The sequence below is a fragment of the Triturus cristatus genome, chromosome 11 (genome assembly GCF_964204655.1).
Source record: "Triturus cristatus chromosome 11, aTriCri1.1, whole genome shotgun sequence".
Classification (NCBI taxonomy): Eukaryota; Metazoa; Chordata; class Amphibia; order Caudata; family Salamandridae; genus Triturus; species Triturus cristatus.
In genome coordinates, this window is record NC_140594.1 from 429,614,012 (window position 1) to 429,629,629 (window position 15,618).

The 15,618-nt window shown below is 47.9% G+C and overlaps 1 protein-coding gene across 2 annotated transcripts in view; it reads right to left on the reverse strand.

The window, feature by feature from the left end:
* The window catches only part of GMCL1 (germ cell-less 1, spermatogenesis associated), a 615,261-nt gene that overhangs the window by 537,002 nt on the left and 62,641 nt on the right, over positions 1 to 15,618 (reverse strand). For both annotated transcript variants that reach the window (XM_085636262.1, XM_085636261.1), the window contains exon 3: positions 13,064 to 13,160. In XM_085636262.1, coding sequence (XP_085492388.1) covers positions 13,064 to 13,160 — 97 coding nt within the window. The remainder of the gene's footprint in view (positions 1 to 13,063; positions 13,161 to 15,618) is intronic.

Genomic DNA, 15,618 nt, shown 5'->3' on the forward strand with positions numbered 1-15,618 from the left:
GCTGCGGAATTCCCAATATTGACTGTAAACCAAGTATTGGAAGAAGCACTAAAACCTATTTTGAGCAGAATCCCCAAAGAGAGAGCAGGGAAAACTGGAACAAGTAGCTTAGTAAATCCCTGGTACAATAAGGAGTGCCGTGAGGCAAAAAAAGAGCTTATATTGGCAACAAAAAATAACAATGTTACGGCCTTAAGAGAGAAAAGGACTAAATACAAGAGACTACGGGTACAAACGAAGAAAAACTGGGATGACAACATCTGCTTGGAATTAATAAGTGCAGCAAAAATTAGAGATCACCCTGGCTTTTGGCGATTAATAGCAAAAAGGTAACAAAACAGGAAGATGTAGTAAAGACCTTTTTTTAGATGCTAATACATGGGTCAATCACTTTTCCCGTCTCTACTCTGCATCTACAATTGAAACAATACATAATCAGCAAGACTCTGTATCCATCCCTAGTACAACCCATCTGCACTTTAGTTTGGAAAATACACTGGCAGCAATTGATGCAGTAAAACCGGGGAAAGCGCCAGAGGCCAACAAGATACCAGGAGATTTACTGAGGTATGATAAACCTGTTTGGGGTCCTTACATTAACTTTCTTTGTAATTCAAGAGCAGCGGGTGCACCGATCCCCAAATCATGGAAAGGGGCAGAAATCACTATTTTTAAAAAAGGTAATAGTCATGACCTTTCAAATTATCGACCGATCAGTCCAATTGATATTTTACAAAAAAAAATTGCTAGGCAGATTTTAACAAAATTAAATGACCGGATTGAGGACAACTGCATCCTCTCAAAATTTCAGGCTGGAAAGAGAACTAGTACAATCGACCAGGTTTTTAGATTTCTTTGTGCGAGATGGAAATATACAATTTTTTAAAAAGCCCACCTGTATATTGCCTTTGTCGACCTGAAGGCCGCATTTGACCTCATCAACCGAAATTTACCATGGAATTCATTAAAAGATCAAGGGGTACCAGGTGAACTCCTCGTGCAAATAATAAGGTTGCACAAGCCTGCCTACGAGGCTCGCGCCGGGGACCGGTGTGCCGGGAACATGACTGAGGCGTGGGGCAGAGCCAGAGACTCGGACCGGAAGTCGCCGGTCGGAGAAGCGCCAACAGCAAAGGGGACGCAGGAAAATAATAGTAGTGGTGGGGGGCGCCTGTGCTCCTCCCCCTCGCTCCTCTGGGCAGCGGCTGCCTCAGGGACATAGAGCTGAAGTGCCGGTGAACAGCGGCGGAACACAGCAGACATTGGGCGGCGGTGAGACCCGCCAGAGGCGCGCGGGCTACTTCGGCTCCTCTCTCCCCCATGCGCGAGGGTGTGCACTGGAACCAGTATTGATACCGAGCGGCCGCAGCTGTCAGCGTGACACAGAAAGGGCATATAGGAGGTGCCTTCACTCGGCCAGGGACACTACCCGAAAGACGAAGCTGCAATATTTGCCTCCGCAACTCTGGGGGAATGCATATGTAGAGTGAAACAGACCCGCGCAGAAACAGATCCTCCGGCCACGGGAAAGCAGAAACCAGCACCAGCTGTTAAATCCAGAGGCCCGTTGGAGAAATGGCGAGTAGGGCAGAGGCCGAGAAGTCCCAGCCTAGAGTTAATAAGGGAAACAGGCAGGTCCAGACCAATAATTTAGACCGCTACACGCTGCTTAAAGACTCGCCAACGGATCAGCGACATACACTGAAAGCCGGGAGGGACACCATGAGCCCCTCTTCGGAGCTGACCCTGCAGGATGTAATGGCCGCCATAGACGGGGTCAAGTCCTTCCTGGAGCATAAGCTGGAATCCTTGGAACACAAGCTGGACACCGTCTCCATAGAAGTAAACAGATCTCACCAAGGTAAATGAGAGTCAAGTCTTTGGATATTAGGACGGCCAGCCTGACAGACGACGTGTCGCAATTCCAGCAGGAAGTCCGTGATCTTAAGGGTTTCTGCGAAATGGCTGAACGCAAGTTGGACGATTATGAAGGGAGGTCTAGACAGAATAACGTCCGCATTTGGGAGTGCCCGAAAAATCAGAAGGGCCCGCGTCTGACCTCTTTGTGGAAGACCTGATCCTGAATCACCTCAAGCCTAATGGCCTCAGAAAATTCTTCACCATATAGCGGGCGCACAGGGTCCCGGGTGGGCGACCCAAACCCAGAGCGCCCCTGCGCTCACTGATTGCACGAGTCCTCAATTTCAGGGATAGAGACGCTATCCTGCTGTCTACCCGAACGACATCCCCTTTACGCTACGAGAATGCCGCCCTCTTCTTCTTCCTGGACTTCACTCAGCTGGTGCAGAAACAACGCAGGACCTTCCTCGCAGTCAAGAAAAAGCTCAGGGACAAAGGGATTAAATACGCCATGATGTTCCCGGCGCATTTGCAAGTGGAGACCGAGGGGAGAGCGTGGTTTTTTGACAACCCCGAAATGGCGGCGAACTGGCTGGATGGATGGTAGACACGCCCACGGATCTGGAGGGCGCAACAGAAGCGAGGAAGAAGCATGCTGAGAGACATTCAGGGGACAGTTAACTTTAGAGATAGGGGTCCTGGGGGTGGGGGGGACGGAGGGTGGGCCACCTCCTTGTTACTACATCTAGTTATTCCTTAGGGTTAGGGTATAGGGCGACAGGCACTCTGCCAGTTAGTTATGGGTGGACCCAATTAGCAGGGGTGCAGGGTGGTGGGGAGTTGGGGGGGGATGTGGAATTTATTTTACAGTTGAGTTTGTTATTGCACTGTGTTTTTCTACGCCGTCAAATTGGTCAGCAGAGTGAGAGCGACTTCCGCAAAGACATGACAATGAACAGTGAACGGGGTTCAGGGGTCAGAGTCCTCAGTTGGAACGTAAACGGGCTGGGAGATAAACTTAAGCGGGGGGGGATGGTCAGCCAATTCGTTAGGAGGCACACCCCGGATGTGGTCCTCTTACAGGAAACACATCTAGTCGGGAATAAATGCATGGCCTTACATAGGGGAGGGTACAAACTGGTGGCACACGCGGGATCCACATCTGGGTCCCGAGGGGTGGGCATACTAGTTAAGAACTCATTCCCTTTCACAATACAGGCCTCGTGGACTGATGTACGAGGCAGGTATGTTGGGGTTTCGGGCCAATGGGAGGGGAAGACAGCTACATTCATCTCTATATATGTTCCGCCCGGTTTACAAACAGACAGCTTCAAGGACCTGGGCTCAATCTTTTTAACATTTCCGCTGGGTATCCTGGTAATGGGGGGGGGGATTTCAACGCGGTGGTGGCCGGAGAGATAGACAGACCCCTGCCGCGTGAACTTCGACCCGCCCAGAGGTGGCGGTTAGGCTTTCTAGAAACGGTGGGGATGGTGGATGGGTGGCGGACTAACAACCCTGACAGGGCACAATACACAAATGTATCGAGCGCACACCACAGTCGCACATGGACTACATCCTTGTCCCAGCATCGCAGGCCCATACTATCCAAGAGATTCGTCACCTGGGACGGGGTATCTCCTGGGACGGGGTATCTCCGATCACTCCCCTGTGTGGCTTCGAATGGAAAAGGATCGCACAACTGTAGGCAGGGTAGCCCCAATAAACCCATGGTACCTGAGAGATCCGAACATCCGTAAGAACACTAGCAAGGCCTCTGGTAACTACTTTCAGGAAAATGGGGGCACGGTTGACTCTGCACAGACCCTGTGGGTGGCGTACAAAACAGTCATTAGGGGAGAAGTTGTCTCCTTGATAGCCGGGAAAAAGAGGGACAGAGAGGCGGATTTGGCGAGAGCGGAGGAGGACGTGTTGAAGTCAGAGGAGGAGATAGCCCAGGGGGTGACCCCTGAAAGCCTTCACCTGTTGAAGTTGAGGCAAGACGAGTTTAATAGCATTGCCAAGGATAGAGCAAAGGCGCAGAGTAGAGAGGTCCAGAGCAGAGTGTATGAAATGGGGGACAAAGCAGGAAAGCTGATAGCGTGGTTAGACAGAAGAGAGTGGACGTCGCGACTGGTACTCGAGATACAGGGAGACGGCTTGACTCCTATTACCGAGCTGCAGGCCATCGCAGACAAATTTGCAGATTATTACCACTCGGTATATAGTACATCCGGCAGCTACACAGAAGAAGCAAATAGCGAGATGATCAAAGACATAAGACTTCCCACACTCTCAGACGAAAATAGGGCCTCCGTGGAGTCCCCACTGATAGACGAGGAGGTGGCGCAGGCGATCAGAGGAGTGAGTTCCGGGAAAGCCACGGGACCCAACGGTATTCCCGTAGAATTGTATAAGCTGAAACCTAATAAACTCGCCCCTCACATCCGTGCTATGCTGGTGGAGAGTGGAGAGAGAGGAATGCTTTCATATGACCAACGGGTGGCCAACATAGTCGTCATACATAAAGAAGGCAAACCCAGAACGAGCTACACATCGAAAAGGCCAATATCGCTACTAAATGTGGAGCCCAAAATCCTTGCAAAACTGCTAGCCACGTGACTGATTAAAGTAATAAATACGCTTGTCCACCCATACCAGTCGGGCTTTATGCCACATCGCAACACAGCCCTCAACCTGCGCCGCCTGCATGGAGTACTGAGTAGAACACCTACCATACTGGAACCGGCAGCTCTGCTTTTCTTAGATGCTACCATGGCATTTGACATGGTTGAGTGGCCCTATTTGTTTGCGGTGCTTGGCAAATTTGGGCTTGGTCCAGAATTCCTGAGTTGGATCCGTCTCCTATACTCCGACCCGATGGCCCGAGTAGTAGTGAACAACCAGAAATCCAGGGACTTCCAGCTGAGCAGGAGCACTCGCCAGGGTTGCCCCCTGTCACCGCTTCTTTTTGCGCTGGATCTCGAACCGCTGGCAGCCTGGATTAGGCAAGACCGATCTATCCGAGGAATGAGGTGGACTCATGACTGGGAGGACAAGATCTCCCTGTATGCAGATTATATCCTACTCCATGTCCCTGCTCCCGGGGCATCCCTGACCTGTCTCTTGGATGTACTAGCTATTTTTGGTAGATACTCGGGTTTAACTGTTAATTGGTCCAAGTCAGTAATATATGTACTAACAGGTGACCCGCCTGCGATACCGCCGAGTTGCCCAATACAGATTGAGCCTGATGGCTTCCGATGTCTCGGGATCTATGTGACGCTCAAGGGCAGACAAAACTTGAGCCAGGGTGAGCATTTTGAGGCCACCTCAAATCCATGAGGACCAAAGGGATCTAGTCTGGGACCAAATATTCTGTCCATGTCCTCCTAGATTTGCAGAGTTGTTGCAGCACCGCCGATGGCCCAGAGAAGCCATGGGACATCAAGCTGAGAGCCCAAGCCAGATCTGAGGACAGAGACAGAGGTCACAGCTTGGAGGTACTCAGAACGTCGCAAGACGAGTCATGATGGCAGTAGCAAGATGAAGGTGAGCTGTGCTTTGACCTCTTGTGTTTCTTTGGCTTACCAGAGAATCTGGATGGGAGATGCTCTCCTAGTACATGATGCACACTTATTTAAGTGGGCACCTTGCACTAATCCATACCCCCTTTTTGGTGATTTTAGTGGTCTTGGACATCCTTAGAAAGCTCTCTAAGTGGTAGCTGTGGTGAGCAGCCTCCAGGTTTCGTCCAGAAGGAGTGTAAGCAGCTTGTTTTACCAGTATTTAAGCTTATGGTATAGGTTAAGTGAAAAAGAATCACACAGTGTAATTCTACAAATATGTCTTCAATTACAACCACTCACTAGCACATTGCAATATCTCCTCCCCGGAGACATACATACAATACACACAAATACTTAGGAAGTAGAACAGTAAGTAGCACAAATACACAGTGGTCTCCCGGTTGAGACCAAACCATATACTAAAATAGTGGTATGCCAACCACGACTCAAGTCGAGACTGAACCCAGAGGACGTAGAAGAGCCGGTGACCCATGGAACCACCCAAGGTGAATATCTAGGAACCCCACGGAGGTAGTGTGCAGTGTGAGAACAAGACGTGTGTTCAATCCAACGGGTACGTCACGGTTGAAATTTTAAAGAAGATGGACCCTTCACAGTGGACCCTGAAGGAACCCTGTGAAAGACAGAAGGTTGGAGAACCATGCCAACCCATGGATACCCTAGGAACCAGGTTACCTACACCAGGGAAGCCGGGTGCCTAGGAGCGAAGTGGCGTCTGAAACCGCAGTCGAATTCAATTGAGGACTTCAGGAAAGACCCTTCACAGGGGACCCTGAAGACACCCTGTGGAAAATGGAAGGTTGGAGAGTCAGCCCACCCGTGGATACACCAGGAACCAGGATACCTACACCAGGGAAGCCGGGTGCATAGGTGTCCAGTGACATCGAAAACCGCCGTAGACCACAATGGAGGACTTCAGGAAAGAGGCCGCTGGAGACGAAGACGAAGGAGTCCGGTGGAACCCAGCAGCAGATTCAAAATGTGAAGAATCTGCAAGCAGAGGGGACAGAGTCCATGCCACTCAGGAGTGACCTGGAGGCACAGAAGACGAATGCACACCGATGTCGACAGATGCAGGATGATTGACGGTGCCCTTGAAGTTGAAGCTGTGCGGACCAGGCAACTGTGTCGAAGACCAGGAGCCGTTCACAAGCTGTCCCATGTAGGATGTCGAGAGCCACGGGGTCAGTGTCCGGCAGGGGCACCAACATGCCTTGGCAACAGGCATAGAAAACAAAAGAAAGTGCAGTGTCAGGGCCAGCAAGGTCCAAGTGACTCACAATGACTAGGTAAGTCAGAGCAGGCCCGAGCAATCAGGGGAGCCCACTGGAATTAAAGGAGACCCTCAAAATGGAGAAGAGTCTTCCAGCCTAAGCAACAGCCAGCCGACGTGGTGCACAGGGGCTCAGTAACAGCGGTGCTGACGAGGGATACTGGCATCAGACTCGGTCTGAAGACAGCGCAGGCCTCGAGGGAGTTGCAGAACAGCCACCTGTGTTACTGAGCCTGCCGGAGTCCATAGGAGCCCATGATCAGCAAACCAGTCAGCTATGATGCAGTGACAGCAGATGCAGGTGACTTACTCCTTCAGTCCAAAGGAAATTCCTTCGGATGTCTTTGATGTCCACAGGCCCTGTGTGGGACCTGTATGGAGCACGGACACTGACGGTGCATTGGACTTGCAGGACAATGAGACCCGGAGCAGATCGAGTCTTTCCGGTAACAGTCTCGGTTCCTAAAGCAAAGGATGTGTTTAGTCGGACGTGGTCAGTCTGACGCGGTCAGAAAGTCCACACAGTTGAAGATGACGCAAAGTTGGTTTCTGAATCGAATCCCACGATGAATCTAGGGGCCCACTTTCAGGTAAGCCCTTAAGTACCCTCAGGAAAGGGTTGGGACAATTCAGGGGTCCCTCCCAGAGGAAGGGCTGGACAGTGGGGAGAATACTCACATGTCCTTTGTCCAGTTCCACGCCGGAGTGGGAGCCAACAGCTCCCTGAACTGGTTTGATCTGGACTATACAAGGAAGGCACCAAATGTGACAGGAAACCTAGCATTCTGCCTTCCCCTGCTCGAGCTTGGATCAGCAGAAGGAGGGCAGAATCGTGGTGGTCTTCGCGTAATGACACTTGGTCACTCTATATGTCTTAATGGCTGATGCACTTACAACCTGAGAGAATGAACTCTGAAGTTTGTAGGGGTGCCCTGCTCATGAAGGGGCATCCTCACCCTTAGGAACCAGCACCCTGCCTTCAGGATTGAAAGACCTGATTTAGGGGTGACTTCTAGGTTCTAAGTGTAATGACTTCAGATATAGGGAAACCTATATCTGTCGGAAGAGGTGTTAGCACCAGTTTACACAGGCTGCTGTGATGCCAATCCCTGTGATGGCACGCGCCTCGATGACACGCGCTGCGATGCCACGCGCTGCGATGCCACTTGCATACTGATTAACTAGGTTAGTCCCCCCACTTCTGTTTTTTAGTACTTGTGTCCTGGCGGTGAGGTTCCCTGCCTCAGCCATTCCTGCAACAACAAGCAGGAGCAGCATCAGGATTGGATTACAGAGACCCGGCGGTGTTCCTACTAGAGGTTACTGCAATGCGTACGTGTCCTGAGGCAGCGCGGTCGTGGGTCGGTCTCCCGCTCTCCCTCTATCTCTATCTCCCCGCTGGACTTTACGAGCCCACACAAAAGGGGTGGATTGGTTGTTGGCAGGGTTTTGTGTGGGCCGGGTCTCACCGGTGCTGAGCACCGTCAGTTTTTTAAAGGGGGCCTCGAAACACGTCTCGATCGGGCTCGGTTTTGTGCCCTGGCACAGGCGGCCCACTTTTTCCAGACTGCAGTGACAGCAAGGCTTTAAGTGGAAGCTTTTTTAATATTATATACAAGCCATAGTTGCTGCTTATTTATTTTATGCAACTAACAACTATTGACAAAGCCAATAGTCTGACTTGTTGTAGGTAGGATGTTAGTTGTTGTATTATATATCCGGATGCAATTACAGAAACCACAAAAACAGATTTTTAGCTTCGGTATTTTAAGCCATGCCCCTAATTACATTGACCACGCCCCTTTGAGAGACACCCCCCCCCCTGTTTTTTCATCCCACTTAAAGCCCTGGTTGTTGGTAAAATCCTCCAGAGTCCTGTGACTGCGAACCCTGAAGCTTCCACTTATTACTGGAAAACACATTTAAATAAATAAACAAATAAGTTAGCAGGTGACCGGTGACCCATGTTGGAGGAAGATATAAGTTCCATTAAGTTGGGCAACAGAAACCTCTTTAGTCTTTATTTCTTTGCGTATTTTCGTGCACTAGCGCACTCAGCATGCACTGGGACTGGGTTTGTGCTACATTTGATCTAGGTGACAGGCACATATTTGCGTTACGCCACTTAATTCCTGCCAGGTACGTTACAAATGCTTGCCTTAGTTGAGAGTCAACACAAAGGCAGCAGAAGCCACACAGAAAGGCGGACAAGTTGAAAGGATGGTTATACACGACTCAAAGTTGCATGAAAAAACTATACAAATCAAGCGCCTCCTGGCGAGGTGGCTACAATGGGTGGAGTGCCCCCGGAGCAGGCTGGTTCCTATAGTTAAGCTGCGGCATGAGAGCCGAGCAGTTTTTAATCAAGCACCTCCAGTCTTGATGCGGTGGCAACATTTGGAAAAAGTAAAAACAAGTTGAATTATAAAGCATGAGCAACGTAAATAGGGCTGCATCGCCAACATAAATTACATAAGGTTATGGGGTTTTTTAGTCATCATTAAGAAATTGACAAGTGTTTTTGTCTATGAAGTTAAGGACAGTTTTACAGGGCCCAGTAGGGACCCATTTCACAGACAGTTTAATTACTGGCGAGTCTGGGTGCGAACAGAACCTGCACACTTAAAGTCATGGGTGCTCTTTAATGCCTACACATCTGCCCACAGGAGGCTTCACACACTCATTCACTCCCCTGTATGCACACACACAAACTTGAAAACGTACATACACAAATACACAACTGGCTGCCAAAAAGTGTCTGACGCTTGTCCATAAATCAGGCTTGCCTGCCTTTGAGGCAGATTCATTATTGACCAATCTGCTGCTTTTGTGGCCGCTCCTGGTCAAATTTACAAAACTCCTTGGCTAGGTCTGACACCACAGACACAGCGTGATTGAGGGGTAAGGGCCTAAGCGTGTGCGTGTTCCACTGGAGTGACAGTAGTCAACAAGCATTTGAAATGCAATAGGTCTCGCAGTTGTGAGATTTTGAGCAATGCCTTATATTTTTGGGTTTAAAAAAACGGCAATAATAAAAGGCATAGTCATGTATGATACCAAAGTTTTGTTCAGCTTTTGTGACCCATCCTGGGCTACAGCAGTGAACCGCTGAGGCAGACAATAAAATACCTAAAACGAGTTAGTGAACCAGGCATAACATAACCACTATAGCTGGTGCCTGAAGGGCAGTAGCGACTGTTACCTGGTACATGCATAATTACCCCCCCCCCCCACAGAAAAAACAATTTCAAGCCTATTTTTATATCAGCACTGTAGCTCATACTGTTTTGAAGCTTAATGGAGTTAAAGATAATAATCCAAAAGACTGAGATGTTTGCACATGGGGCACCAGAGTCAATGTGTCTAACTTAAACCGCTATATAAACTAAGGTAAATATTGTAAGTGTACTGAACATTCCAACAAGCAAGCTGAGAAAAGTCAGGGGGATGCGATTCCTCCATCTAGGTCTGAAGATGGCTCTGTCCCTTCATCGCCCCATTGGGTACATGTTGGAGTCTCTCCCTTGAGAAGCTAAGAGACCCTTATAAAACAAGTAGACCTATAATAGACCTTCAATGGCGAGACCATGTATTCCTGTCACCCAGAATGATTCGTATCTGGACATCCATTAGACAGTGGTAATTGGTAAGAACAGAGAGTTACATCAATATTACAGCTCCCACACTGGATCCTGTTACTAAGGGACTCTGCCGGCTCGTGCAGTGAACAGCTGTTGGACCGTCTTGCTAGGCTTCTTTTGTGATTCAGTTCACACGCGCATTGCAACCACTTCTGATTCTGGAACTTCTGGCAGTGTCGAGCGGTGATACATATACCTGGATGTAGAGAGTCTACAGCCCACGCTAAAAGGCCCTCCCAGGTCTCCTTAGATCTATGTCGGCTTTTTTCCTTAGTATTGCAGCGCTTCGCATGAGTACCAATACTGGAGGATACATTCATTTTTTGGAAGGCACGGGGAAATTAAGGGATGTTGACCTGAGACTCGAACCTGGTTCTCCAGCTCCAAAGTCGGCAGCTCTGCTGCTGCGGAAGACTTGTATGTGGGTTTCAAGCGCGGAAGGGAATCATACACACGGCAAGACCCTCACTAACGTAATAAGAGCATGACCACAACCCCTACTTGGCGATTACCCCTTCACTAATGCAACACAGAGGACCAGTATTCAGTCTCCGACCTGTTATCAACGCGCAGTTATCACTAGTCACAATTCAGCTTATTTTAGGAACTATATAACAATTCACATACTTGAAGAAAAAACACACAGGGAAAATATACACCGACATACTGTGAAGTGAAGAGTTCAAAAAGCAAGCACAGAAAAGCGAGATTACACTGAAATTCCCACAGAGTATTAAGATCAGTATTTCAACAGCCTCGCAGCCCAGCCAGGAAAACAACTCTTCAAATTCCTCCATGTGCTGTCCGCGGTGGGAGCATTCGAAAGTGAAGAGATGCTGTGCACGTGCCATTGTGCTGTCCACGGTGGGAGCGCTCGAAAGTTAAGAGAAGCATGAGCGTGCACATGGCCTGTCCAGGCGCCGTGAGCGTGCACATCCCTGTCCCACTTTGGCCACCAAACCGACGACTATAGGTCTCAGCAAGGCGAGCAGCGCATGCACTGCATCGCTAGGCGAGACCTAAAAATGGTTCTGTGTGTGTGGTGCTTTTTAAAAGCATTTTCACAGTGAAACACTGAAAAGGCATGGTACTTCATGGAGCGTTTTTCAAAGCACTCTTATTTTTAGTCCTAAAGGTGTTGCACCTCAATCCTATATTTTCTCCAACAGACCACTGTCTGTTCAAAAGCTCTGTCAGACTTTAGCAAATGCTACGCTACAGCTGCGTCCTGCACGGGGAGGGGGCTAGGGTTGCTAATCTTTGGTTGCCTAATTATGAGGCATTTTATACCGTGTGTTGGGTGCGACAGCACATTTTGCCTTTTTGTTTGCATTATGGAAAGCATCGCTTCATATTTTGTTACCACAACCATGAGTGCGCCAGCTGAATTTGAATAATGAAGTGCGCCATTAACCCTGCAAACAAGAACCGGTACCTCTGTGCTGTGACGGGGGTGTAGACTGTGCGTGGTAGGCAACCAGCCACGTTTAAACCAACGTGTTTGACTGTGTAGATAGCTTTCAAGGTGTGAGGGAAATGATTTAGGGTGAGTGAGTAAATATTCAACACAGTGCAATATTCTGTCACTTTCACATTTATAAACTGCAAAACGAGTAAACTACTGATAGCTGCTGCACAGTTTCATATGTCCATGAAGTGGCTGTAAAGTGTCAGTGATTTCAAGTCATTCCATGCCAGCGCATCCATTTCCAGGTGCACCTTTTGCATTCTGCTTCTTGTGGTTTTACATGCGGGTCTATAGTGTTTATTTTGATGCAGTGATCTCTTCTTGGTTGGCCGTGAGGTGGATGACAGTCTGACTACAGTGCATCATAACTCGATTGTGCAGTGTGTGCACAGTTTTATTTGCATACAGACTGAATAGCTTGGAACTGCAGTGAAAAATTCTCGTTTACTTTGATTGCCAATAATTATTTTCTTTTTCTATATATACACACACACATATGAAAACAGAATATTGAAATGATCTGTACATTTTAAACTGTAAAAATCTATACAATGCCCCTGCCAATGGTAGCCTATCTGTTGGGTGTCAAAAGTTCATTTATACCTGCCCTTCATCCAGCCCCGCCTTCTTCCTTCATACGCATATTTAATTTTGGGCCGGAGGATGCTGATGGTAACTAACTGCATCAGGTCTATCAATCTGGACTCCCATGGAGTCTGCAGTGGCCCTGGAACAATTAAAATGCTCCATTTGCCCACTCTTTTTTCAAACTTTTCTCTTTGGAAAGAACCCTCCTGCCCCCTAACAGCCCTTTATGTCAATCAGGCTTGCTCGAGATGTAACACTCACCCCGTAACCTCTACGCCTCACCACTTTTAAATGTCACCAGCCGTCACTGCCCATACATCTCAGTACATGGTCACCGCTGAAACAGATTAAATGTGCTTGACTATTTATCTGGTGATGTAGGCAAAATTGCTTAAGAGAGGAAGCTAAACAGGCCACAATGGGGTCTAAACAAGCACACAGAAAAAGGAAATACACAATGAAAATAAAATGTAAAAAAGCATCAAAGGCCAATGTTTTTAGATCTTCACCAACAATTATGCACCCTCAATTATACAACAGAGGGGAGAGTTTGAGAAAAGAGAACATCAAGAATGGAACCCAAAATCAGTCTGCCGAATTTGAGGTGGATAAGGGAACATCATTGTAACATATTTTGTGTTACCTTCTGTATCAATATTATGATCCGGAATCTCCAGCTCAATCACGTCCATGTTTGTCTCTTTCCACGAGCCACTGAACATGCTAGAAAAGTAGCCAGACTAAAAAAAACAAAGACAAGAAGAACGAATCGGGATCAGAAATGGGTAAAACATGAAGACGCCAACAGTATCCCTAGTGCTCATAGCTCTCCTAGTCTCTTCCATTACCAAGTCGAGGGTCCAATTAACAATGTTCTGGTCACTTTTTACGGTTATGGAGTTTGTGCACTCTTGTGTCAGGGCTTTTTTTGTTTAAAAAAAATGCGTCCATTAGGTCATCCAAAAATGTTAACCTCGAGACTTTTTAATCCCCACTGAAACTCCTTTTTCCCCAATACACTCACAGCCCTTACTGAAATAATATGCAAGTCGTTGTATGTATGCACACTGAAGGTATAAAAGGAAACTTTTACATCTCTTTCTCAGTACTAAATTCTGTTGCTTGAAAAACACAAAAATGCCTGAATTGATAACAGGGGGAACGCGTAAATCAACACGAGCAATATCAAGTATGTGCTTGTTCACAGGCGATTTGCTCTGCCCCTGCACTAATGGAATATTTGTGCACATTACTGAATCATTGTATTTTCAAATGCTAGAGAGCACTGTTGCTTGGAGCGTAGTCTAGGGCCGGATTAGGAGAGAGTGTGCTATTTATCACACCTAATAAATAACGATACCCCGGAATAAGTTATTTATTGGGTGTGACAAATTGCACCCATTACGAGTTCAGTTAATAACATGCAGATTTTGGTGCTCAATGCCCCAAAATCCGCTTAGTGCATTAAATACCATACACATCTCACCTGTTCAATTTCGGCAGGTTTGATCTGTTGAAATTTAACTTAGAGTGAGGTATTAAATACATTTGATCATTATTGGATACGTTAAAACTCACAAATCGCAATTCTAACTGTGCGCAAACAGGTGTTTACACACGGGTTGGAATACACAGACTCACTCTTAATCAGGCCCCAAGTGTCATTCTTAAGAATACAGGCTAGTCAGCCAGGGTTAGAAGAGTGACATGGTTCATCACTAGCAAAGTAGAGTTGGCTTCTCTCTCTCTCTCTCTCTCTCTCTCTCTCTCTCTCAAGTCCTCCTGTTTCTGTTCTCCACCAAGATCAGAGCACTTGGAAAACAAGCACTGGCAAATCCAATAGGTTTTAGCAATGTTGTACACCAGCGTGGCTGCTGGTCAGCATGGCTAAAAGTTAATGGGACGAAGTAGTGGCGTGGTGTGAAGTAGAGTGGAGTATTATGGAGTAACATGGAGTGGTGTAGATTTGAGTGTCAGGGAGTGAGAGTATTTTAGAGTGGCTTGGCATAAAGTGTAGTTGAACAAGTTACTTACCTTCGGTAACGCTTTTTCTGGTGGATACAGTATCTGCCTGTGGATTCCTCACCTCGTGAATATCCCCTGCGCCAGCAACATTAGGAAACTTTTGTAGCTCTCCACGTCGACGAGGACGACATCACAGAAGCACGTCTCTGCTCGCGGCTCTGCTGACGTCACTGGAACCATAAGAGGACCTCATCGGCGTGATGACGTCAGTTCTGCCCTTTTTTCCGTGCCTTCGTGGCACACGGACGGACTGACAGCAATATATATACAGTATACACAGTACATAATATACAAACCAACACACAGTGTGAAGAACAAAGCAGGAAGGCAAAAGAGATAACACTTCCTTTGACAGCAATAAATAAATTCTGAAACATCATCACTATTGTAGGTAAACAAGGGTGGACAACGGGGAGGCGGGTGGATCAGTGAGGAATCCACAGGCAGATACTGTATCCACCAGAAAAAGCGTTACCTAAGGTAAGTAACTTCTTCTTCTGATGGATACATCTGCCAGTGGATTCCTCACCTTGTGAAATGATTCCCACAGCAGTCCCACTCCCGGAGGAGGGTGTCCACCCTTCTATACCAAAAAGTCCTGAAGGACGGAACGAGCAAAGTGTCCGTCCCTTCTCACCTCGGAATCCAAGCAGTAATACTTCGCGAAAGTGTGGAGGGAGGCCCAAGTTGCCGCCCTACAAATGTCCTCCGCAGAAACACCTGTAGATAAGGCAGATGTAGAAGACTTTGCCCTGGTAGAATGAGCCCTTATACCCTCTGGAGGTTCCTTACCAGCCAAAGAGTAACATATCTTGATGCACAAGATAATCCATCTGGAAAGGGTGCGCTTGTACACCGCTCTGCCTTTCCTGCAGCCAACAAAGCCCACGAAGAGCTGGTCATCCACTCGAAAGTCTTTAGTCCTATCGAGGTAAAAGCTCACCGCCCTCTTAGGGTCCAAACGGTGAAGCCGCTCCTCCTCCTTGGAAGGGTGAGGGGGAGGATAGAAGGTAGGAAGGGTAACTGACTGCCCCAGATGAAAAGGAGTTACCACCTTTGGCAGAAAAGCAGCCCTGGTCCTGAGTACCATTCTTTCAGCATGAATGGACAAGAACTGGGGTTTCGAACTCAGAGCTTGAAACTCACTTACCCTCCTTGCCAAGGTAACGACAA